The sequence below is a fragment of the Zingiber officinale genome, chromosome 8A (genome assembly GCF_018446385.1).
Source record: "Zingiber officinale cultivar Zhangliang chromosome 8A, Zo_v1.1, whole genome shotgun sequence".
Lineage (NCBI taxonomy): Eukaryota > Viridiplantae > Streptophyta > Magnoliopsida > Zingiberales > Zingiberaceae > Zingiber > Zingiber officinale.
This window is the reverse complement of record NC_056000.1, coordinates 11546274-11572061: the sequence shown is the minus strand read 5'-3', so window position 1 is coordinate 11572061 and position 25788 is coordinate 11546274. Positions and strand designations below refer to the sequence as shown.

At 36.6% G+C, this 25788-nt stretch overlaps 1 protein-coding gene across 1 annotated transcript; it reads left to right on the top strand.

The window, feature by feature from the left end:
• The first annotated feature begins 6489 nt into the window (after positions 1-6489).
• LOC122012457 (bidirectional sugar transporter SWEET4-like) lies at positions 6490-8636 on the top strand. The gene is made up of 5 exons (XM_042569001.1): positions 6490-6677; positions 6745-6781; positions 6896-7274; positions 8026-8145; positions 8223-8636. The coding sequence occupies exons 1-5, from the start codon at positions 6632-6634 to the stop codon at positions 8412-8414; spliced, it is 774 nt and encodes a 257-aa protein (XP_042424935.1). The 5' UTR covers positions 6490-6631; the 3' UTR covers positions 8415-8636.
• Positions 8637-25788: the final 17152 nt, after the last annotated feature.

Genomic DNA, 25788 nt, shown 5'->3' with positions numbered 1-25788 from the left:
TGGGATCTCCATTCTCAAAAGGTTGGAGAGGTGGATGTAAAGTTAGACAAGGTGTGCGTTCTTGTTTTGGACTTTGCTTCATCGCCTTTTTGAGAAGTGAATGAACTCCATCTTGCTTCTTCCTCTCCATAAAGATTATTAAATTCATGTGGCAAATAATAGAATAAAAAACATATTAATTATACTATCCAATCCATTAGTGTGTATATATATATTAGCTGTTTGTTAGATCAAATAAAGGAAATACAGAAACTTTCTTTAATTAAACAAAATGTCTATCAATTGGACTTCATTATAACAAAGGAGAAAAAAGGATTTTTTTTTTTTTTGAATAAATACATAAATTCTAATAGAAGAGTTTGCAACCATAATAACTCACAACCAACTTGAGTCGTGGTCTCCATTCTACTTTTACACTTGCTCTAGCAATATATTTTTGGTTTTTACTATGCAAAACAATTGGATTTCCACCAAAAAATTGCATATACTTTAATTTATTATGTTCATAACATAATATCTTTCAAATGTAATCTTCAACATAAGAAATAAGAGTGCAAATTGAATTCATCTTGGCATTTATAGCGAAAGTCCCACCATAATTAATACCACATGCTTGGGAACATTATTTAGCAACTTGAAATCATTCTACCCTACTTTAGGTGTATGGTTTGTTGGAATTGTGAATGAAAATAAGAGGGGAATGGAAATAAGTCTGTTGTGTATGAGAGTTTAAGTTTCACATTGACAGTTTCAAGACTAGTTGACTGATTTTTATTATTTCACATGCATGTATAATGTGAACAAATACATAGGGAGAGTCTTTCTCTCTTATGCATTTGGCAGCCTTAGATTATTAGTTCAGATCAATTCGACGAAATAAGTTTGATATGATTTGTAATTTCAATTAAGACTACGTCGTCTTTATCTCCGACAAAATTGTCCAACATGCTTGGCAATGCACACTAGTGTCTCACCATCACAACCTTCATAAATTCGTCGATTGTAGCAAAAGGTGCACACTAGTGTCTCACCACCACAAGCTTCATAAGTTCATCGATTGTAGCAAAAGGTGTTGGGTAAGGATAATCCTAAACTTGGATCAAGTAAGTTAGGATTAGTCATTCGATTAGGAAATCGATTGGAATGTAACTAATCGATTAGTGTCATTTCTTGCAAAGGTGTCAAAATCGATTAGGGCAATCGATTCCAACCATGTTAATCGATTGGGTTGATTGATTAAGAGATGTTTGTCGCGCGAAGCACAGTGAGTTAGGGAATAGATTCAACCCAATCCAATCGATGGGCATAATCGATCCTGCCTTCGACATCCCCCTGCCTTCGGCACAATCGATACAAAGCTCAGGGAAACCTTTGCATGCCTCCGTTACCTTTTAGGAGGCTTATGCCCCATAAAAATTATCTATCTGAGACTACCCCTTGGCCCGTAGATCCTGACACAAGGTTAAAATTCTAGTTCTTCCAGAGTGGTATCTCATTGATTACTCGACCCCCACCCCCCTCGGAAGGAGAGCTTCTTCTCCTTCCACCTAAGCTGTGCAGGGAAGGCCCAAAGCCTCAGAAAACAATAAAGCTTCATAGGGTCTTTCTATCCAGGTGTGTGTAGTCTGCATCTTCACAGATATGTTTATTTCACTAAGCCTCTCTCCAAGACAATGCCCAAATCGTTACGCCTTTCATGCGAGTCAGAATTTACTCAACAAGAAATTTTGCTACCTTAGAATCGTTATAGTTACGACCGTCATTGATCAGAGCTTTAGTTGCAACAGTGTCAATCGATGGGAAGAAGTTGGTGAAGCATAATAGGGTTTAGAATCGATTGGGCAATCGATTAAGGCTTTTTGTGAAAGAACAGAAAGTTGGGTAATTGATTTAAGCCTTTTGAATCGATTAGGATGACTCACCAATTGATTATAGTTCAAAAAAATAGTCGGTGTTCAAATGTTCGAATGACGTGACAATCGATTAAGAAAAATTTGAATCGATTGGGAGGTAATGAAGAACTCTAGAAAAGGGTTTTGTCGACATTTCAAAGGCACCGGTTCTTGCAATGTTGAGAAAAAGTGTTGTTGCATTTCCAACTGATTAAGAGACATTTACAAGCAACAAGAGATCAAACTAGCAAGGTGTTCACTGTATTATATATTTACTTCCTTGTTTTCATTGTATTCTTGTTGCGAGCTTGTACGAGATTTTTCCACCTTTGAATTGTTTCCGAAAAGAAGTGTATTCATAGTGGAGTTCTGTGCATAGTGTGGATCATTGAAGTAGTCACTTCAAGGAGGTGGATGTCAAGTAAACAAAGGTGTTAGCATTGTTTCGAATTTTCCGCTGCAACAAATCAACATGATGAAGCAGAAGAAGCTATTCACCCTCACCCCTAGCTCTCCGAGTGTCCTAACAAATCCGACCCCAAGTTATATAAAGGGGCGTAAATCATGGGGGTTAACTTATATCGTCAAATTGGTTAAGGGGTAGGAGGGGTTTGAATTCCCCCCTTCCATAGTGAACTTAGGAGAGAAAAGAAAACCATCTAATGTCATAGATTGCATATATAGACCCATTGCTAATAAAGTCTTCATTTAAGAAGTTAAAAAACAAAGATACATAATTTAAGTAAGAAAAATACAATAGACATATTCCATCGATCGACGATCAAGCTAGTTTACCAATAAAATATTGATGAGATGAGCAAAGCACAATACACACACTAAAACAATTTGGGAGGGACCAGAAAATAGTTATTTCTCATGTTGCAGTGGTGCTTTGAAGTCTAAGTCTAAAAATGACGTACGAACAACTTCAATACAACATGTTTGAAGTCTAAGTTTATATAAATTTCATGTTTAAGCTTTTTTTTTATTTCAAAGATATATGTTTCAATAATCCTAGAAATTAAATTATTTTCGTTACTAAACAAAATATTGCTAATTAATTTGACAATTAAATAATTATAAATTTTATGCACAAGATTGAATGGTTCACATATGACAAAATAGTTCGTGCAATATATCTACTGGAAGAGATGATCCAGCTTGATTGAGCACTAGTCCTTACTTTATCTCTCCATGGATTAGAGTTGACCCTTGGAAGCTGAAACACGAAGCAATAATTTGGCATGGCAGATAAAAAAAATGCCCATCAATGGAGATTTGGACCATACATGTGCAATCAAGGAACAAAATGCAGCATATATTCTCTCACTTTGAGAATTTCATAAAGTATTAGTAAGCCACATATAAGTGTGATTGTATATTATATTATATTATATCACTCATCCATATATATATATATATATATATATATATATATATATATATAGTATTTTGATCTGTTGCATAATACGTGAGGTCAACGTGTGTATGCGCTTCTCATGCGGAGAGGTGCCTCTATGCGCGTGATTTTTAAAGATCAATATTAACATAGTGTTAGCTGATATTGATTTTAAATCAACATTGGTTCTAGTTTCAAATCAGTATGGGTGCTGATATTTAAATATTAATATCATGTTGGTGTTGACTGGTATTGATTTCAACCAATATTAATGTTGATTTTTAAAAACCAACACTACACCAGCTTGTATTGGTCTGTAAAAGATTAGCACCAACATAGTGCACTAGTATTGGTTTGAAATCAGCATTAGCCAACACCAGTGCTAGTTTTAAACCAGTACCAACCAGCACCAACGTGATATTGGTGGTGTTGATCTTTAAATACCAACATCAATACTTAAAAACTAGTACCAATGTTGATGGACACCTTGTATGTAAGAAAGAAAAATATTATATGCAGATGACAGAGAAAAATAAAAAAAATAAATTTTGACTCCGTCAGATCATCCACGATGACCTATATAAGGATTTGATCCGGTCTGAGCGCTAAGTCGACGGACGCTGGGGACGTGGCACGCTCCGCTGTCTCCGACTGGTGGTGGTAGCTCTCCGGCCAACCTGCAAAGACGCCGAGCCGAGAGGGGTTTCCCAGCGACGGTCCTCCGATGCTCAAGTCAGGCAACGAGAGAAGCAGCGTAATGTGGCTACAGTAGAGATGTGTGCATACCTTCGTCGACGTCTGGGGTCCTTATATAGGACCCCGGGGAAACGCGGGCACTCTTCCTGATGCGTGCACGCTTCTCCAAACATACCTTAACGAGTCTGTGTCAGAAAAGTACCTCTGGTGCCATTTCGCAATCGTTCAAGCATATCCCGGATGTGACAGTGGAAGCTTCCACCGTATGATCTTGTGTACGGCTCGGCCGCCAACTCTGCTGCTTGTCGGCGGCAGGCGTCTCGAGGATGATGTTATCCCCTCTCTCCTTTGTCCTCTTGCTCTCCCTGTCTGTTCTAGGGCCGAGCGGGTCGGCCGCTCAGCAGGCATATAACTTCTGCCTTTGTCGTATGCTCGGATGAGACTGCTCCCGCCTATGTTGCCTTATGTACCGACCGAACGGACATCCTGCTCGAGACTTGAACCTTTTTACCTTGAGCATCGGAAACCCGACCCCCAGTCGGGTTGTCTTCCTTCGGTTCGGGAGATTTATGGCCGATCGGTCTGCCTTGCGAGGTCAAAGGTCAGCCCGCTTCCTCCGGTCGGCCGATCTAAGGGTTGAATCTCTTGACCTTTGACCTCCACGTGCCGTTGATCTTCCGCCAATGAGGATCCCCGTCTTTATCACCGGATCAGGATATGTAGGGTATTAAAATTATATATATATATATATATATATATATATATATATATATATATATATATATATATATATATATATATATATATATATATATATATATATATATATATATATATAACTGTTATTTTTTTTAAAAAAAAAGTAACTCAGTTCATGTGATTTACTAATTTGTGCTAAAATAAAGTGAGATTAAATGTGAAAAAACTTCTCTTCTCTCAATATCTCCTTGTGAATTCTTATATTATTCTCCCTCATCCAGCGTAGCCTTTTTATTTTCCATCTTCCTTTTATTTATTTTGCTTCAATTCCTTTTACCTATATTGTTATGACTTAAAATCGATTTTCTTAAAAGATTCTATAGTTTTCATTCAAGTATCTAATTATTTCTTAGATCTCTAATACAGTCCAAAGTGTTATGTTCTGCTTAAATTTTTTCAAAAAATAATTAACTTATTAATTTATCCAATATAATCATCAATAACCTAGAATAGTTAAGCCTAATAATAAACTAAATTCAGATGTTAAAAAGAGTGTTTTTTCACCCTTAATGATGTTGTGTTTGTAAGGCATATTCAAAATTAATGTAGAAAATTATTTTTTTTTAAAAAATATGGATAATAAAATTCCATTTTAAAGTCTCATATCTACAAATCAAAGTTCTTAAATTAAATATACTTAAAAATAACAAGATCTCTCACCAAAATGTCCTAACATTTTATGTTAGGTTGGTTTTAAAAACCCAACAATTAACTGAAAAGGCACATATATCGGCACTAATCACTCCAGATATCGAAACATCTTTTAAAACTAATTAAAGCCTCAACTAAATCAACTAATTGCGCATCCGTTTAACTCCTTTCATGCGAACATGAAAGTTACAAGAAATGTAGAGCACGTGAAGGATGGTACAGTTAATTAGGCCTAACCGAACTGGAAAATTAATGAAAACGCATTAATTAAACACTTAAGGATGGGCATATCTTCCTTGTCACAAGGAAACTAATTCGTTGTTTCGTCATATCTCATCACGGAGACGTAAAGTGATTCCATAGTTTATTGTACGCACGATTTAAAAAAAAAAAATGCAATGGGATGGAGAAGACCGTCCAAAGACCAAAGTTGGTAGGCACTAATTAACCACATGACAAGAACAAAGTTTGACACGAGTCTAACATATCTCATCGCAAGCTAAAGATAGATATCCATTGAAATTAAATCCACCACATGATAAGTACAGATCAAATGTGCCCCCAAAAGAGAGGTACGTACCTATATTTTCTCGCAATGTTTTTTTTGCTTTGCTTAGACTTAATTAGTATGGTAAAGAAAATAAAGGAGTTGGTTATTATTATTATTATTATTATTATTATTATTATTATTATTATTATTATTATTATTATTATTATTATCTCATCCAAATAGCAAGAAATAAAAAATTGGATACAAATTACTGCGAGAAAAAAAAAAATACTACACATGCACGACGATTTCACGTGAAGATTTTATAGAGAACGGTACAACGTACGATCTTTGGGGTTTTAATTATGACCGCTCGATAAATGGAACAGAAGACTGAGGAAAAACTTTTTGGCATAAGAAAGCGATTAAATCTACGCGTGTACATATGGATCATCTACGCCTTTTCACTTTATTTTCAAATCTATACACATCAATAATTAATTCGAAGCCATGCATACTTTAAGCCTAGCCACCGTGCTCAACCATATCCACCCTCTCCTCCTCCCTCCTGCCTCTCTCTATATATACGTATTCCCCTCCTTGTGATCCTCAGAATAACATCCATCACCACCACAAAGAAAGATTTCTGTATCTCCAGAGAAATCTAGAGAACAGAAGAAGTTATACCTCCGTTACAGTCTGTGTACCTCTTATCAAGATTCTTATTGTTCTTAGTCCAGAGAGATGACAATCTCAGCCGAAACCATTCGCACTGTGGTCGGAATCATCGGTCAGTAGTTCATGTCTAATGTGTAGTTTCATCCTTCTATATTTGAGCTGCTTTCTTTTGGTTGCAGGGAACGGGACGGCCCTTGTGCTCTTCTTCTCGCCCCTGTAAGCTTCTTAGCAAGTTCAAGTGATCGTTAATTAGTAATAGACAACTAACGAAGTTGGGTTCTGATGGAATTAGTTAGTTAATTAAATATGTGAATAATTTGTGTTTTTTAGGCCTACGTTCCGAAGGATATGGAAGAGCAGGAGCGTGGAGCAGTTTCCGGCGGCACCGTACCTGGCGACGCTGATGAACTGCTTGCTGTGGGTGCTTTACGGGCTGCCGCTGGTGCATCCGCACAGCATGCTCGTCATCACCATCAACGGCTGCGGCCTGCTCATCGAGCTCAGCTACGTCGTCATCTACCTCTGTTTCTCCAACAGGCGGCAGCGCCTCCAGGTCCTCGGCGTGCTATTCCTCGAAATTGCCTTCGTCGCGGTCATCGCCATCCTAGTGCTCACGCTCTTCCACACCCACGGACAGCGCTCGCTCGTCGTCGGCGTGCTCTGCGTTATTTTTGGCACCGTCATGTACGCCGCCCCTTTGTCCGTCATGGTATGTGTGATGCTTCTTTCTGAAAACGAAAAAAAAATATATTTCAAAAATTTTTTTCTCTCTCCTAGAATTGCATCCTCTCAAAGCAGACACAAATATTGGGCACAAAGTGACAATACTTTTCCGTTTCGAGTTACCAAGTGGGTAGTGCAAAAGTAGTTCAAATATTCAAAATGATTGCCCATTTCGGAGGAGCAAGCACGTCGCTTTCAAATCGGGTCCGAACCGAACTGGCAGAACTGATCCAGTTTATACAGCTCGACGGGACCCGGTTCGATATCAACGTCGTTTCCACCGCTGAACGCTAATATGCTCCATTTATTGCAGCAACATACTATGTTTTTAGAATAGGAGTCTTGAACCGGTTAACCTCATCTGCTTCTATAAAAAAATTTTATCGATCATACAAGTAAATAGAAAAAAAGTTAATCTCCACTGAGTGTCTAGTTGATTAGATAGTAAATTAGAGATTAATTTTTGACAGTCTCTGAAAAAAAAAATTATTCTCTAATTATTTGACAGAAATTTTTTTATTCTCTAATTATTTCAGTCAATTATATACTGAATTTGTGATTTACCTTCATTATATAATCTCAAGGGGGTTAAAGGTGAAGGTGAATTAGGAAGGACATCCGATACCAATATTTAAATATTATGATAATATAATTTTCCTTTGTTCATATATACTTTTAGCTGGATAAATATTATTGGATGCTTATCTATGCTAACTAAAAAGAGGTGTATTGCGCAGAAAGAGGTGATAAAGACGAAGAGCGTGGAATTCATGCCCTTTTCACTGTCCCTAGCTTCCTTCATTAATGGAGCATGTTGGACAGCCTATGCCCTCATTCGCTTTGACCTCTTCATCACTGTGAGTGTATATTTAATTCCTATATTACTTTCATTACAAATAATGGCATCTAATGCCGAGTTGTTTAATGATTTCAGATTCCGAATGGGTTAGGAGTGGCATTTGCAGTGGCTCAGCTATTACTGCACATTATCTACCACAAATCAACAGTGAGACAAATAGAAGAGAGGAAGAAGCTGGAAAACGGAATTGCCAAGCCAAATGGAAACCATGAAGCTGATCTAGAACTCGGCACCAAAACTAATGGTGTCAAAAATGGCTCCAGTTAAATTCCAAGAGGTCGCTCGCAATAAATGCCGTGGGGAAAGATGCAACATGGCCAGACAGCAATAAGAGATGATTACAAGCTGCTTATGATATCCTTAACGAGTTTGAGAACTGTAATAATACTAGTGCTTTCAGATTTTTAGCGGCCTACTTTGTATTCACAACCTTAAAGTTTGAAAGGTTTGTGAGGCAATGAAAGAGCTCACTGCGAGCATCGCATCTAAGTATGGGGATCATTTACCACTACATAAAGCAATAGAAAACACAGAAAACAACAACAGGGGAGTAAGTGCATTAGAGAATGAACATGAGAAAGACCAACGAATATTTAAATGAAAACATATAATGACCAAAAGAGTTATGCCACATTGTGGCACACGACTAACAGATATCTGAACAAAATGGGCGTACCATAATTCGTAAGTGAAGATATTGCATCCATCATCAGTACACTATTCCGTTTTGTTGATCCTTTGGATTTAGTAACCATTGTCATGTTATGCTGCTCCACTCAAATACCTACTAACATCAAATCAAAGGCTTATGTTACAATTAAAAAAAAAAACATGTTTTGAAAAATGCATCAACCACATCAGCTTAATTAACATCCTATCTAACAATAAATTTGTATCAGAAAGCAAACAGACTACTGAAAGAGACTCTCCAAGCATAATTGCATTCTGTACCATTTCTACTTACATACTGTGTTACTTGGGAATGCACGAGAAGTATCCACCCAAAGGAGCACTAACCTGCGGACAAAGAATATGATGCCAGGAAAGTGCTCCAACATTCATGGTACTACAGGTCACCTAAACACTAATAGCAGAGATGAACAGAGATGGATTATTGCATGACTTTGATTTTATTTGGGTCAAGAAATGACATCCTCCGATGGTCGTATAAAGCATTATATTGGGCACTCTAGAGCAGTAACTAATGGTTGCAAGGATTTTTACAAAACGAACTGTTCTCCATATATGAATCCGTAAAGACTCCAACAATTCTAAACCAGATCTTAGCATTGATCTACAACAATTTAAACCAAACCGAAAACGATGAATTACTGTAAATTGAACCTAAATAGGGAGTCATCGCCATTGTTTGTTGTTGCTAGAACAATCTGAAGATCAAGAAGACAAGAACCTTTACAGCAAGTTGATAAGAAGCAAGGCGACAGGAACCGTATTCCTCTTTCGAATGAGATGAAAGAAGTTCCGTTACCCCATAACCCTTCAGGGACCCAGCCCTTTATATATACCTTAGGCTCATTTAATTTATCAGCCTATCGTAAATAATAAAAACCGGATAACAGACTTCGACATACAAAATCCATATACTTTAATTCAATCCACGATTAAAACATTGATTAGATCACTTTATTAGGTTTAATTATTAATGACAATACCGTCTGCACGAGAAGCATCCACTCAAAAGAGCACTAACCTGTTGACAAAAAAATGATGCCAGGAAAGTGCTCCGACATTCATGAAGTACTACAGGTCACATAAACACTAACAGCAGGGATGAACAGAGATGGATTATTGCATGACTTTGAATTTTGCTGAGTCAAGAAATAATGTTAGGTTGAATTTAATATCGTTAAGGTGAGCTCACATAGGATTTAAGAGATTTACTATACCGAAATGATTTAACTTAAGATTATTAGATTTCAAGTTATTTGATGTAGATTCAATATGTAAAACTCTTTAGCTTAATCCGTTATTATTTATGAGTTGATAACAGATTGAATTCCTATATAAAGGGAAGATCAATCTTAACCTAAATTCTTGTTCTCATTGAGCGTGTCATTGTTGGTTCTCATAAAACCTAAGTCACATGGATTTTAAGAACCGTATAAAAATTCATATATAAGAAATACAAAAACATATGATCATGAATCTTCGTTTCATCAATTAAACATGACATAAGAAAAATAAAAACATAAACATAATAGACAAGGAACCTGATTGAAGAGACATATCCTTGTCTTTAGCGTCGTCGGCTTGATTTCTGTGGAAGAAGATGCAGCGGAAAGGAAGGTTTTCCAAGGGGCTTAAGGGATGACGCCGCCGTAAAGCTTCTTGTCAATGGGGAACAAGAAACTATGTCAAGATTTCATCCTAAACCCTTGGGGGCCAACCCTATATATAGTGGACATCAATTATCAACCCATAGATAATAATATATGCGAGACTATAAGTTCATATATATATTGAACATCTATTATCAACATATAAATGACAATACATGCAAAACTAAAGGTTCTACACATACAAGATCTATATCTAACAACCAAACCCAATAAGCCTAAGTTAGATCACTTTAAAGGGTTTAGATCGTATTCACATATGCAACTTACAAATAAGCTCACCTAATAAAGATAATTATATCTAACAATCTCTCAATTGGACTATATGTGAATTGTATATGGAATACAAGTAAAATTTTAATTGATATCAAACTTTATGGGTACACGATACCCTTACAAATAATTTGGTTCATTAATTTCATTAGTATAGGACTAAAGAGGTCATAACTACTGTATATGATCGTAACAAACTCCAACAGTAAAACTCCAACAGTAATCACATTATTAATGTCATTAATGACATAGATCAAGATGTAGATGTGTAGAGTGAAAATTACATAAAATGTTATTAGTGTTGGAATGTATACTGAAAGTCTAAGCTTTTGTAAACATTTATTTTGAAGAAAGAATCATATTTGGTCAAATTGTCTACATTTAGTTGTAGTTGTTCAATTAATTTATATTGTAGATAACATAGTATGTGGTGCTACATACAGAAGATGATGTTATCAGTACCTTATAAATTATAAACAGTAGCTCACGATCAAAATGGAAAGGAACAAACCATTGGAAGGTCGTAGTGTAATTAGGATTTAGTTTATCTTGACTATATAATTACACTAGTACACTTAGAGTGTATTGAGTAGGACCATTTGAGGTTGTTTCTTTTATACTGACTTTATAAAGGAACAAATACCTCAGTTATTATAGAAGTGTGTGCTCTTAATCCTAATATAATAACAAACACATATATTTGATATTTATTTCTTTAATTTATCAATGGGTGAGATTTAGTTCGATAAATCAATAAGCTCGAGAAGTTGGGAAATGATATTACTTATAGTGTGTGTTGTTGATTATAGAAGGAAACTGTGTCCTAGTAATCTAAGTTGATAATGTCCCCAAGATGAGCTCATAAAGATTGTCATGTTAAACCCTGCAGGTGGACTTAGTCCGACATGACGATGAGGTTGAGTGGTACTATTCTTGGATAAAGATATTAATTAAATGAGTTGTCAGTAACTCACTTAATTAGTGGGCATTTGACATCTTAAACACAGAGAGACTAACACACTCATAATAAGAAGGAGCCCAAAAATATAATTTGGGATTGGTGCGGTAGTTCAATAATAGTTCTCTAGTGGAATGAATTATTATTGATAAAATTAAGTTGTGTGTTCGGGGCGAACACGGGATGCTTAATTTTATCGGGAGACCAAAATCAATTTCTCCTCTCGGTCCCTATCGTAGCCTCTTATTTATAGAGTACTATACCTACCTATACCCACCTTCTATACCCACCTAGAGGGGGCCGGCCAAGCTAGCTTGGGAATCAAGCTAGGGCCGGCCTAAGCTTGGTTTATGGGTGGCCGGCCCTAGCTTGAACCCAAGCTAGAGGGGGCCGGCCATAATAAAATTAAAAAGAATTTTAATTTTTATTATGTGGAAGATATACTTTATTAAAGAGAATTAAAATTAAAATATCTCTCTTAAAAGGGTCTACAAAAGATTAAAGAAAGAGATTAGATCTCTTTCCTTATTTGTAGATTGGAAAGATATTTTATTTTCTCTTTGAAAATTATTCACATGTTAAAAAATTAAAATTATAGAAATTTCTTTTTATCAACCATGAAGGGGTTTTTGAAGAGAAATTTTATTTTTAAAATTTCCGGAAACAAATAAGGAAGTTTTAATTTGTTGATTGAAACTTGTCTAATTTGTCTCTCTATGATGTGGCCGACCATTATAAGTTTAATTGGGAAATTTTATTTTATTTTTCTCAATTAATTCATGTCAAGGAAAATTAAGGAAATTTTATTGTAATTAAATTTCCTAATTTACCAAAGTCAAGGAATATAAAAGAATGGGTGGGGGTGCCTTCAAGGGTGACAACCTCTATTATTCTCTCCCTCTTTTCCTTGGTCTTGTGGCCGGCCAACCTCTCTCCCTCTCTTTCTCTTTGTGGTGGCTGAATCCTTCCTCTTGCTTGGAGCTCTTGTGGTGGCCGGATACTACTTGGAGAAGAAGAAGAAGAAGGAGAGAAAGCTTGTATCCCTTGGAGCTTGGTTGGTGTTTTTTTCTTCATCCTTGGTGAAGCTCTTTTGTTTTGGCCGAACCTAGCTAGGAGGAGAAGAAGGTGCATTGGTGGTTTCTCATCTCGGAAGATCGTTGCCCACACAACGTCCGAGGTTAGAAGAGAAATACGGTAGAAGATCAAGAGGTCTTTCTAGAAGGTATAACTAGTAATTTTTCCTTTCAGCATTATACTAGTTATTTTTGGAAATAATACCAAATACAAGAGGCTTACGATTCTAGTATTTTGAATTTATTTTCGATGTAGTGTTCTTATGTTGATTTCTTTTCCTTGTGATTTGATTGTTCCTTTCGGTTAACCTAAAGTTATTTTAGGAAATTGAATATTAGCTTTTCATAAAAGGTTTTGTCTAGTCGATGGTGGTTGTTCCCATATCTAAGAAGGTCATGTGTCTCGCCACGTCAGTACTGGGAACCAATTATGGAAATTAATATTTAATGGAATTAATAACTTAGGTGATTTGGATCAAACGTGTTAAGTTCCGCAGGAGATCCAAGTCTAAACCTAAAAGAACAAATAAATTAAGTTTTGGATCAAACGTGTTAAGTTCCGCAGGCGATCCAAAATTTAATTTAAAAGAACACATGGTAGCTAGGAAAAGGTTCAGACCTTTGTACAAAATTTTTGTACAGTGGAACCTCTAGGTTTTTTGAGTAGCAACCAACAATCAGTACATGTCAATTTTCAACTGGTCCTAAGATGACCTCAAAAGAGGCCAGATCATATTTGCAAAATACTTTATGTTAAACTACAATAGCAAATCATGATCCAAATTATATGAATCCAAAAGGAATCTATATCTTATTTACAAACACCAAATACTAAATAACAACAGTAAATAATGATATCATAGTAAGAGTGTCAAACAAACATATAAATTTTCATTAATGTTTTGAACTTTAAGTACGTACAATAATCAAAACAAATGTTTATCTTTATTAATCAACATAGAGCAATAAATACAGACTCTTACTAGATGAGTTCTTCTATAAGAATGACTCCTATATCCACAACATGCGCATGAAACACCTTAGGCACTAAGCTTTTAGTGAGTGGATCGGCCAACATGGAATCTTTGCTGATTTGCTCTACCATAATCTGACAACTCTGAACTCTTTCTTTAACCGCTAAAAACTCGATGTTGATTTGTTTAGACTTCGACGAACTACGATTGCTCTTGGCATAAAGTTCTGCAGCTTTATTATCACAGTAAATCCTCAATGATATGTCAATGCCATCAACGATCTGCAATGCTGTGATGAAATTCCGCAGCCAAATCCCATGATTGGATGCTTCATTGTATGCTATCAACTCTGCCTCCATAGTAAAAGTGACTATTAGTGTTTGTTTGACACTCTTTCAAGATATAGCCCCTCCAGCAAGCATGAAGATATAGTCTGAAGTGGACCTCCTGTTATCCAAGCATCCAACAAAATCAAAGTCTGAATATTCAATCACCTCTAAGTGATCTGATTTCCGATATGTTAGTATATATCCTTTAGTTCTTTGCAAATACCACATCACTCTCTTTACCGCTTTCCAGTGTGATGGTCCTGGGTTACTAACATATCTACCTAACATTCCCACTATAAATGTTATATCTAATCAAGTACAAACTTGTGCATACATGAGACTTCCCACTGCTGACGCATATGGGAATTGCTCCATCTCCTTTATTTCAAGTTTAAGTCGTGGGCAGTGCTGCAAGCTGAACTTGTCACCTCTTGATACAAGTGTCACCATGTGTACAATTCTGAATACCATACTTTATAAGCACCTTTTCAATATAGGCCTATTGTGAAAGTCCAAGAATGCCTCTTGAACGATCACAATATATCTGTATGCCTAAAACAAAGAATGCTTCATCAAGATCTTTCATTTCAAAATTACCAGATAGAAATGACTTAGTTTGATGCAGCATATCCTTATTATTGCTCGCAAGCAATATATCGTCCACTTATAAAAAAAAGTATAACAAACTTGCTCCCACTAAACTTGACATATATGCACTGATTAACAAGTTCTCTTTAAATCCAAATGAGGTAACCACTTGATCAAATTTCCATTACCACTGACGCGATGCTTGTTTTAAACAATAAATGAACTTCTTTAATCTACAAACTAGGTGCTTTGAGTCTTTAGACTCAAAGTTCTCTGATTGCACCATATATATGAGGAATGTAGTTTTTACGTCCATATGATGTAGCTCCAAATCATAATGAGGTACAAGTGTCATGATTATCCTAAGGGAGTCTTTCGTCGACACAGTTGAGAAAGTCGCCTTGTAATCAATGTCTTTTTTCTGAGTGAATCCCTTGGCAACAAGACGAGTCTTATAGTTTTCGACATTGCCCCTTGAATCCTGCTGGATTTTAAATATCTATTTACAGCCAAACATGTTTTTTTTCCTTCAGGCAATTCGACAAGTTCTCAAACATCATTGTCTGCCATAGATTTCAACTCTTCTTGCAGAGCGTTAATCCACCTTTCAGGTTTAGAGCATTGTTTGACTTCTTGGAAAGATGTAGAATCACTCTCCAACCCTATGTCAAAATCATACTCTTGGAGATAAACATAATCATGAAAATTCGTGGTTATCCGTTCCCTTGTGGATCGTCTTAAAGGCACTTGTGTTTGAGGTGGTTAAGGTACTTGCTCATCAATATGATGTAATACTTCAATTTCTGTGGCAGGTTCCTCCAATTACATTGGAGATATCATGAAAATATCTTAGTTCACTATACTCACTAGATGTGTGATGCCCATAATGTGCGGTATGATAACCACACTGCTACTAATCGTACTAGTAGTGACCACAAGAGGATCGCCAATGCATTCCTCAAAAGATACTTCCCTGACCTTATCACTCCCACTGTCCTCAATGAACTTGGCATTTCCCGTTTCGAAGAAGTATCTATTAGAGGGATCATAAAATTTAAACCCTCTTCACTTCTCATAGTATCCTATAAAATTACAGCTAACCGTTCTTAAGTCCAGTTTCTTTTCATTAGGCTTGTAAGGTCTAGCTTCAGCTGGACAACCCCAAACGTGTAAGTGTCTAATGCTAGGTTTTTACCCGTCCACATCTCAAATGGGGTTTTAGTTACTGTTTTACTAGGTACTCTATTGAGTAGGTAAACTGCAGTCTTGAGTGTTTCACCTTACAAGGACTCTGGTAGAGAAGTGAAAGCCATTATACTTCTTACCATATTCTTTAAGGTTCGATTGTGATACTCAGCTACACCATTCTGACTAAGTGTACCAGTCATAGCATACTAAGGCACAATTCCACACTCAGCAAGGTAATTTGTAAAAGGTCCTAGACGTTGTTCACTTGATCCATCATATCGATCATAATATTCACCTCCACGGTCGGATCGGACAGCTTTAATTTTCTTACCTAGTTGAAGTTTAACTTCGGCTTTGAAAATTTTGAACATGTCCAAAGATTGTAATTTCTCATGAATAAGGTACAGATAGCCAAATCTTGAGTAGTCGTCTATGAAGCTAATAAAATATGCGTGTCTATTCCAAGATGCCTTAAGGAATGGTCCACAAATGTTTGTATGTATTAGCTACAAAACATTACTACAACGGCTAGCCCCCTTGTTCCTTTTGTTAGTGGTCTTTCCCTTAACACACTCTATGCAAATATCAAAGTCTGACATGTCAAGAGAATCGAGAATTCTATGTGACATTAACCTTTCTATATGTTTTTGGATATATGTCCTAAATGCCTATGCCACAACATGGAAGAATTCTCGTCGGTCAATTTACGTTTCGTACCTATACTGTGCATTATTACCACAGTTGCTAGAGGCACGAGGCGCACCGAGGCACAAAGGGCTCCTAAAGCCTGAGGCGCGAGGCGCGCCCAAGGCGCGCCCAAGGCGCGCCTCTCTTGAACATGAGGTTGATGACTACTAACTATTGACACACTCATATAATATGTCAAATATGACTATTAATATTCCACACACATCAATATCAAATATGACAAGCAAAACAACACCATGATAAAATTAATAAAAGTTCCAAACTTTCAAATTTCAACTTTCTAATTTAAACTAATAAAGTTCATCAAAACAAGCATAATAAGTCAAATTAATCATCAAGCTCAAGATCATCCTCATTGTATTCTTCTTCTTCTTTATCTTCATCTTCTTCAAATTCAATTTCTTCTTCTTCTTCTTCTTCTTCTTCTTCTTCATCTCTAAGTCTTAGAGATGAGTGTCTCATAGAGGAAAATGTATTTCCCTTCTCGACTTGTTTAGGCCTAGCATGTGAACTAGAGGTCATGAATGTAATATTTTTTCCTCTAGTACAATATTCAGGCTCTTCAGCTCCACTAGCCCTAGCAACGACATCCCATGTTAAGTCATCACCTTCAAAAACCAACTCATCTTCTTCATTATCACTTTCTCCATCCATTCTACCCATCAACCATTTATTACTATCATCGATATCTGTCAAAGAGATGAGGTTACGTGTATCATATCAAAGTTTTAAGGCACGATTGTATTTCACAAATATCAAATCATTTAAGCGCTGCTGAGCTAGCCTATTCCTTTTTTTGTTGTGAATCTACAGAATGTTAAAAATCACAATAAGTATAATAAAATAACAAAGAATATTTTTTAATTATAAAAATAACATACTAATAGTATTAAACATTTATATTTATTACATACCTACTCAAATACACTCCAATTGCGCTCACAACCAGGAGCACTACAAGTGAGGTTAAGCACTTTAATAGCAAACTTTTGTAATTCTGGGATATTTGCTCCATAGCATTCCCATCATTCTGCTGGAGATAATGCTCTTCTATATCTAATTGTCACATTCCTCCTAAATAGCCCTTCTGTCTTTCGATATATAGAGAGCTGGGTAGTGATTTTATCTTGCTCGGCAGCGCTTGAAACCAATCTCTTCATAGTTTCAAACAAATCATTCACCATTTCTCCACAGATATTTGAATTTGTGTATGAATAAAAATATTCTGGATTCAAGTAATGTCCTGCAGCATGCAAAGGCCGATGAAGTTGACATTCACATCTCGTATCAATGATCTCAAACACTTCTTTGTATTTCTCTTCTTTCTCCTTAAAGGCCTTCATAATTGTTTCTTTTGCACTATCCATAGCCTCATAAATATAGCCCATTGCAGGTTTTCTTTTTCCATCAACTAGTCTCAGAACACAAACTAAAGGGTCATATATCTTTAAAATATGCACAATATTGCTCCAAAATCTAAGTGTCATGATGATTTTAGCTACCTTCTTCCCCGCCGCTTCTTTTGCCCATTTACTCTCTGTCCAATCCTTTGAAATGAACATTTTTCTTAAATTTTGCTTCTGTAGGTGCATCCTTTCAAGAGTGAGAAAAGCAGTAGCAAATCTTGTTACACTCGTCCGACAAAACTCTTTTTATCTTGTGAATTGTCTCAACATATTTACCATACCGGGGCGAACATAAATGTAAGTATTCACACTCATTGTCTTCTTCAATGTTATTTTAAAATCAAGTAATTTCCCAATATCTTCTAAGATCAAGTCAACGCAATGAGCAGCACAAGGGGTCTAATACAAGTGTGGTCTTTTTGCTTCTAATAATTTTCCTACAAAAGAAGTTAGAAAAGTAGATAAGTTTAGCATATATAAAAAAAAGCATATTGATAAGAAAGAATTAAATAGATTCTTACCAGTAAGCACATTGTTACTTGCACTATCCATAACAACTTGAACAACATTTACTTCTACATGCTCCACAAATCGATCAAGCAACTGAAATATTTTCTCTCCAGTCTTTGCATAATCAAAAGCATCAACCGATTCGATGAAAACTGAACCTTAAGGAGAATTCACTAAAAAATTAATCAATGTTCTCTGCCTTTTGTCTGTCCACCCATCTGCCATCAAACTACAATCATACTTGGCTCATTCTATTTCACACGACTTAATTAATCATTTGTCACACTATCAACAACCTTTTTTAGAAAAGGAACCTATACCTCATGATAAATAGGTCCTTTTAGACCTATACCATATTGGCCAACCAAGTCCAACATTCTTTTGAAGCTTGAATAGTTAACGACATTAAAAGGAATTGTCGCATCATACATCCACTCAGTTATGGCCATACAAGCTTTTTCACTCAATTCTTTCTTGTATGCCTCATTTATCGTAGTTTATCTTTCTTTACCCTTTCTACTTTCAATACTTTTTTGTACATTAGGAGGAAAATACGTATCCATTGAACCTATTTGTCTGGGCCTTTTTTTCATATTCACTGATCTAGAACTTGTACTTGTACTTATAGGCGACACAACTTTAGCTCCAATATCATCCATATTAATATCATCACCAAGAGGGTCTACATCCTCAAAGTCCAATGTCGCAAGTTTAGAAAGATTACTTTTTTCCGTCTTTTTCTCTATGAAAATTTTAATTTCTTCACGTGCATGAGGCAGGCATTTTTTGCAAGTCGTAATATTTCGAACCCCTCCAATAAGATATTGTTTTGCACGATAGATACCCCCTTTTGTAACTTTTTGACAAAAGTTACAAATTAAATCATTTTTATTTTCCAGATTAACTCTTTGAAAATAATTTTATTCCAGATCTTTTGATATATAAGTTGGAGTATCACTACTACCTTTCATAATAATTGAACAAGAAAATAACCTAAAAAATTAAAAAAGAAAATAAAATCAATACGGTACCACTGTACCAGTAATAGAAAAGCACTATATAATCTGTACCAGTAACAGCAAAATAGTAAAAAAAACAAAAAGCAAAACAAGACAAACAAAAATGAAAAAATAGTAAAAAAAAAATGAAATATCATATAGTAGCACCAATACGAACCAGTAAAAACGGAAAAACAGTACCAAAAAATCCAAAATCGGACACCAGTAGGAAGCAAAAACACAACCTGCAAAAATGAAAAAATAGGAAAAACAAAACAAAACAAAATTGGATAGCAACACAGCAAGAACACGAACCGACAACTCAAAGAAAAAAAAGAACAAGCAAAAGAAAATAAGATACAAAACAAAGATAAGAAAAGAAGAAGAAGAAGAAGAAGAAGAAACGAAGAAAAACTGAAAAGTGAAAACGAAGAAGAGAAAAAGAAGAAGAAAAGAAATAACAGAAGAAGTGAAGAGAAGAAGAAGATGATAACAGAAGAAAAAGAAGAAGAGAAGAAGAAGAAGTGAAGAATAGAAAAATAGAAAAAAGAAGGAAAACATACTTGGGTGACGACGCAACTCAGCGATGGCGCGACTCAGCGATGGCGTGACTCAGCAATAGCAGCGGCGGATGGAAATGGGTTCAGGTTTCTTCTTCTTCATTGCGTTCTTTTCTTCTACCCTTTTATCCTTTTCTTTTTCTTCTTGCATTCTCTTCTTCCCTTCCTGTGTTCTTTTCTTCTCCTGTTTCCAGTGCCCTAATTCCAAACAAAGTTGGTTTGGAAATTTTTTTTTTGTTTAAAATCCAGATTTGTTTATGATCGCGCCTCGATCATGCCTTCGTTGAGGTGTAAAGGCGCCCGAGGCATGCAAAGGCGCCCGAGGCATGCAAAGGCGCGCGCCTGACGAACAGCGCCCGCCTCGCGTGGGAAGAGGTGTTTTTCCCAATGCCTTGTGCGCCTGACGCCTCAGGCGTGGCTTTAACAACGCAGATTATTATGTTGTCAACCGTAGGAGTAAGGGTGTTCAATTTATAAAACTTATCAATCAAGGAACCATTGCCAACTAACACTGAATTAAAGAAAATACTGAAAATTTCATTTCTAAATGAACAAGAATAACCTGATTTGTCCGAATAAAAATAACCTGATTTGTCCAAACAAGAAATTAAAATTAAATTCCTGTCGAAAAGATGGTACAAGAAATGTAGTTTCTAAATCCAGAAAGACATTGGCTCCTAAACAAAACCTAAAAACACCAATCGACTCGACTTTAGCCTTCTTTCCATTTCCCGTATAGATGTATCTTTCACCATCAAGCGAAAGACGGCTCCTAAAACAACCTTGCATTGTAACACTTATGTGAATAGTAGCACTGGTATCTATACACCAAGTGTTTGTGGGTACAAATTTATGTGTGAAAAGTACATAATTTAACTGAAAAACAAACACACAGAGGCAGAAAACTAGCTCTGATACCAATTGTTGGGTGCTACTCGGAGTTCCGTTTTGTTTCCCCTGTATAAAAATTTATACAAGCACAAAACTTTTCCTAGCAACCCATGTGTTCTTAAACTTGGATTGGAAACGAAACTTAACATTTTTATTCCAAGTTCAAACCATGTATTCTTCATAAGTTAAACTTGGATTGGAAACGAAACTTAATATTTTTACTCCAAGTTCAACTCATGTATTCTTCAGAAGGTAAATCATATTACAAAAGTTGATTAAATATCTATTTCAAAGATTGGCTTCTAGGTCGTTGGCGAGGCACTCGGCCTTTTTGATTATGGGATCATCCACCACTTCCTAGACAAAGCCTTTCAAAGAAATTGAATATTTAAACTCCTCATAGTAAACCCTAGGTTTAACTAAAGAGACCTTAATCGAAGCACAAGATCGAAACACAAAATCGCTAGGCTCTTGTGTTGGTATTTCAGGATCCATACAAAGAAAAACTAAACTAGTTCGCAGCGAAATAAAGAACTAGTTGTACCTTTCCTTGTAGCTAAAGACCTCTTGATCTTCTGTTGTATTCCTCTCCTCTTCTTGGACGTCATGTGAGCGACAATCTACCAAGACGAAGACACCCGACCTTCTCCTTCTTTTCCAAGCTTTCGGCCACCAAAGAATACAAAGTGAAGAGGCCTCCTTCTTCTTCTTCTTCTTCTTCTTCTTCTTCTTCTTCTTCTCCTCCAAGCAACCGACCACCAAGGTAGAGTCTTCTCCAAAGGGGTGCTGACCCTAATGAAGAAGAAAGGATGGATGTCGTCGGCCTTTAGGGAAAGAAGACAATAGAAGAAGATAGAATAAGGTCCAACCACACAAGATAATAAAAGAGGAGCCTTAGGTTGTGTTCGTTTTTGGGCACCTCCCTCCTCCTCTTTTATAATCTTTGCTAGCGGCTAATAAGGAAAGTTTTTAATAAAATTTCCTTTTATTTTCTATTATAGATGGTTACAAAAAATTAAAATATCTCTTTTAAACCATTGTAAATAGCTATAAAAGGAAAGATTATAACAAAATTTTGTTTTAAACAAAATCTTCCTTTTATTCCTATAATGGTTGGTTACAAAAGGAAAGATTTTAATAAAATTAAAATATCTCTTTTAATCCATTGTAGAAAGCTATAAAAGGAAATATTTTAACAACATTTTATTTTCAATAAAACTTCCTTTTCTCTTCTTGTATGACCGACCCCATGTTGGGCACCAAGCATGGCTTGGCCGACCCACATCTTGGGCACCAAGAGGGCTTGGTCGACCCCTTGCTTGGGCACCAAGCAAGGATGTGGTCGGCCTCTCATTTGGATAAGAAGGAAAATCAAAACGGGTGAATGCGAGACTTTATAGAGGCTACAGTAGGGACCGAAAGGAGGAATTGGTTTTGGCCTCCCGATAAGCTTGAGCTTCCTATGTTCGATCCGAACACCCAACTCAAATTCATCAATAATAACTCATACCACTAAAGAGTTATTATTGAACTACCGCACCAATCTCATATTACATTATGAGCTCCTTCTAATCATGAGTGCATTAATCTCCCTGTGTTTAAGATATTGAATGTCCATTAATTAAATGAGTTACTGACAACTCACTTAATTAATATCTAGTTCCAAGAGTAGTACCACTCAACTTCATTGTCATGTTGGACTAAGTCCACCTCAGGGTTTACATGACAATCCTTATGAGCTCCTCGAGGGAACATCATCAACCTAGATAACTAGGACACAGTTTCCTTCTATAATCAATAACACACCATATAAATAATATTATTTTCTAACTTATCGGGCCTATTGATTTAACGAATAAATCTCACCCATTGATAAATCAAAGAAATAAATACTAAGTATATGTGCTTGTTATTATATCGGGATTAAGAGTACGCACATCTATAATATAATAGAGGTTATATTCTTTTATGCAGTCAGTATAAAAGGAACAACCTCAAATAGTTCTGCTCAATACACACATAGTATACTAGTGTAATTTTATAGTCAACATAAACTAGTACTAAATTACACTACAACCATTCCAATGGTTTGTCTCAATCCATATTGGTTGTGAGCTACTATTTATAATTTATAAAAAACTGATATCATGATCTTCTGTGTGACATCACACACCATGTTATCTACAATATAAATTAAATAGACAACTGCATTTTACTAAATGTAGACATTTGACTAATGTGATTCTCATTTCAAAATAAATGTTCATACAAAAAGCTAGACTTTTAGTATATATCATAACAACTATACTGTAAGCCAACTTAAACTTCCAATTAAGAACGAAGAAAATAGCAGTAAAAAAAAGATTGAGAGTCAATAGAGGGCAAGCCTACCCTAATCTTACAGTCGAACCTCGTTTGATGTCATCAACCAAGAAGTTGATGTAATCACTAGGACCGTCATCTAGGAGGCGGATGTTCTCCGTGATATCAACTTAGGAATTACGAGGGATGCCTCGTGGGGCATGTGCTTGAAGATGGTACAGTCCTACTCGTCCTATGGCGCAAGCCGATGGAATCAATGTTGTCGGAGGAGAAGCAGGCATTTATGTGCGTCTTACGGTGGATGTGGCAGAGGCGTTTGGTTGCGGTGGATGCACATTGTCTCGTCATCGATGAGGAGCCTCCACTTCTCTTCGTCCTGGTCCTTCCTGCGCTCTTGGTGATCGTAAACACTAACCCTAACACGATGGATCCCCTCAAACCATTTCCTGCTCGAGTGCTTACTTTCAAACTTCAAACAAATAAGCGGGATTGCTCCTAAGGAAGCCCAACCCAAGTGATGGCCTAACGGGCTCCCCATCGGAGATTTTTTTAGAAATTAGCGAATTTTTTTCTATTTAAATTTATATAGGCAAAAGAGAAAAGGATGTTATTTTTTTTTCTAAATAAGGCTCCACCTTTACTTTTTAATCAAAAGGTATCCTTACCATCGTTCCCATGTTCCAATATGTACATTTGACCTTCCGTATTATTTTCATTATTATTTTTTATTTAAATTCTGAATTCAACATGCACATTATAGTAATTATGATTTCATATTTACTACAACATATACTTAATCAGTTTAAAAATATAAATTGATCCTGTCTGAGAGCTTGCGAGATGAAACACTGGGCGATGATGAGTGGTGACGTATAATAACTCTGGTGTCAATGAACGGGGATAGATCTTAGAAACTCACAGCAGACCCTATCGATGCTCGAATTCAAAACAATTGATCTGAGAAAGCCAAAGCGGATCTATGAATAATACCTCGCAAAAAGGAACTCCGACGAAGTGGCTCCGGGGATTAGCAAAAACTCTGCAATCCGATGGATGAGCTGATCTCGTCTTCCTGCACATGATGAGATCAACTGACAAAGCGTTAGTGACCTAAGACTGGGGTGGGAATCCCTGGCTAGGCCCTCCGACGCTCAAGTTAGTCTCTAGTGAGATGAAGAAGAAACAATATGAAAATTAGGGTTTAATCTGGATGCAATGCGTATGTTTGCGTACCTTGCCCATAGAGAGGATTTCCCTTCTTATTCCACCTCATCTAACCTCCACAGTCATGAGGTGGATCCCGATTTGTTAAAGTTTGTTAAGAGATGACGTAAGCCAGAACTACAATAATGGTTTAAGAAATCTTTTTCTTACCCCAGATGTACCTTCTTTGTCGTTTAGCATACCTGTGGAGAATTCTAGAAGGTATTTTCTGTCAAATTGATTAAGCTGTCATATGATTGTATATTGTTATGGTCCACCTGTTACATATACCTGGTTAGTCACATAAGCTTATTTTGCATATATGAGGAATATCTTCTGTTCGTACTAGTCTCAGTCGATGTTCTGTACTAGATCGGTTATTTATGTTCGACTAGAACTTCATTAAAATCATGTAAGGTTGCAGACCTTTATGTTTGATCTACTTCTCATACCCGGTTAATCTATTGAGTTCGGACGGTCGCACTTGGCCGATCGAGATTAACCGGTCGGGCGTATAAATGCACTATTGCCCTTTAACCCTTCCTTTGGTTGATCATATGCTGTTAAATGCCTCTACGCTCGACTAGTCTATAAGCTCGGCCGGCTTTATCTTATCGACCGAGACTAATCGATCGAACGTGTATAGGCTTTCAAGACAGCTTAATGTTAAGTGCTCCTACTTTCGATCGGTTTCTTACACTTGACCGGTCTTTACCTACCGAGCTCATATGCTCGATCGGTCTATTGAGTGCGACCAACCCTACATCATTGACCAAGATCAACCATCCAATCTTATAAAGATATTATTACCCGATAACCCTTCCTTCAATCAGCCATATGCTCAGGATCTCATGAGACTACATACCTCTGTGGCCAGTCTACGAAACCCGACTAACCTTTGCCCACCGAACTAATAGGCTTGATCGGTCTATCGCACTCGCCCGACCTCTGTCTATTGTGCTTGAGGCTAGGAACTTTTACACTCGGCCGACTCTTTATGTTTGGTCGATTATGTATGCCCGGTCGAATATCCGTGCTCGATCGGTTTGTACTTACCAAACTCATATACTCGAGTGACCTTGCCACGTTCCGAACCGCCTAAGGTTAAACTTTCTTTACGCCGGATCGATCCTTTATATTCGACCAACCGAACATACTCGGTCGGTTTTTTCGGCCGGTTCTACATGCTCGGTAAGTCCTACATGCTTGGTTGGTCCTACATGCTCGGTCGGTCTATTACGTCCGACTTATCTCTGTCTGCCATGCGTGTAGCGACCCCCCTTTGTCGGGTCTAACCTTTTCC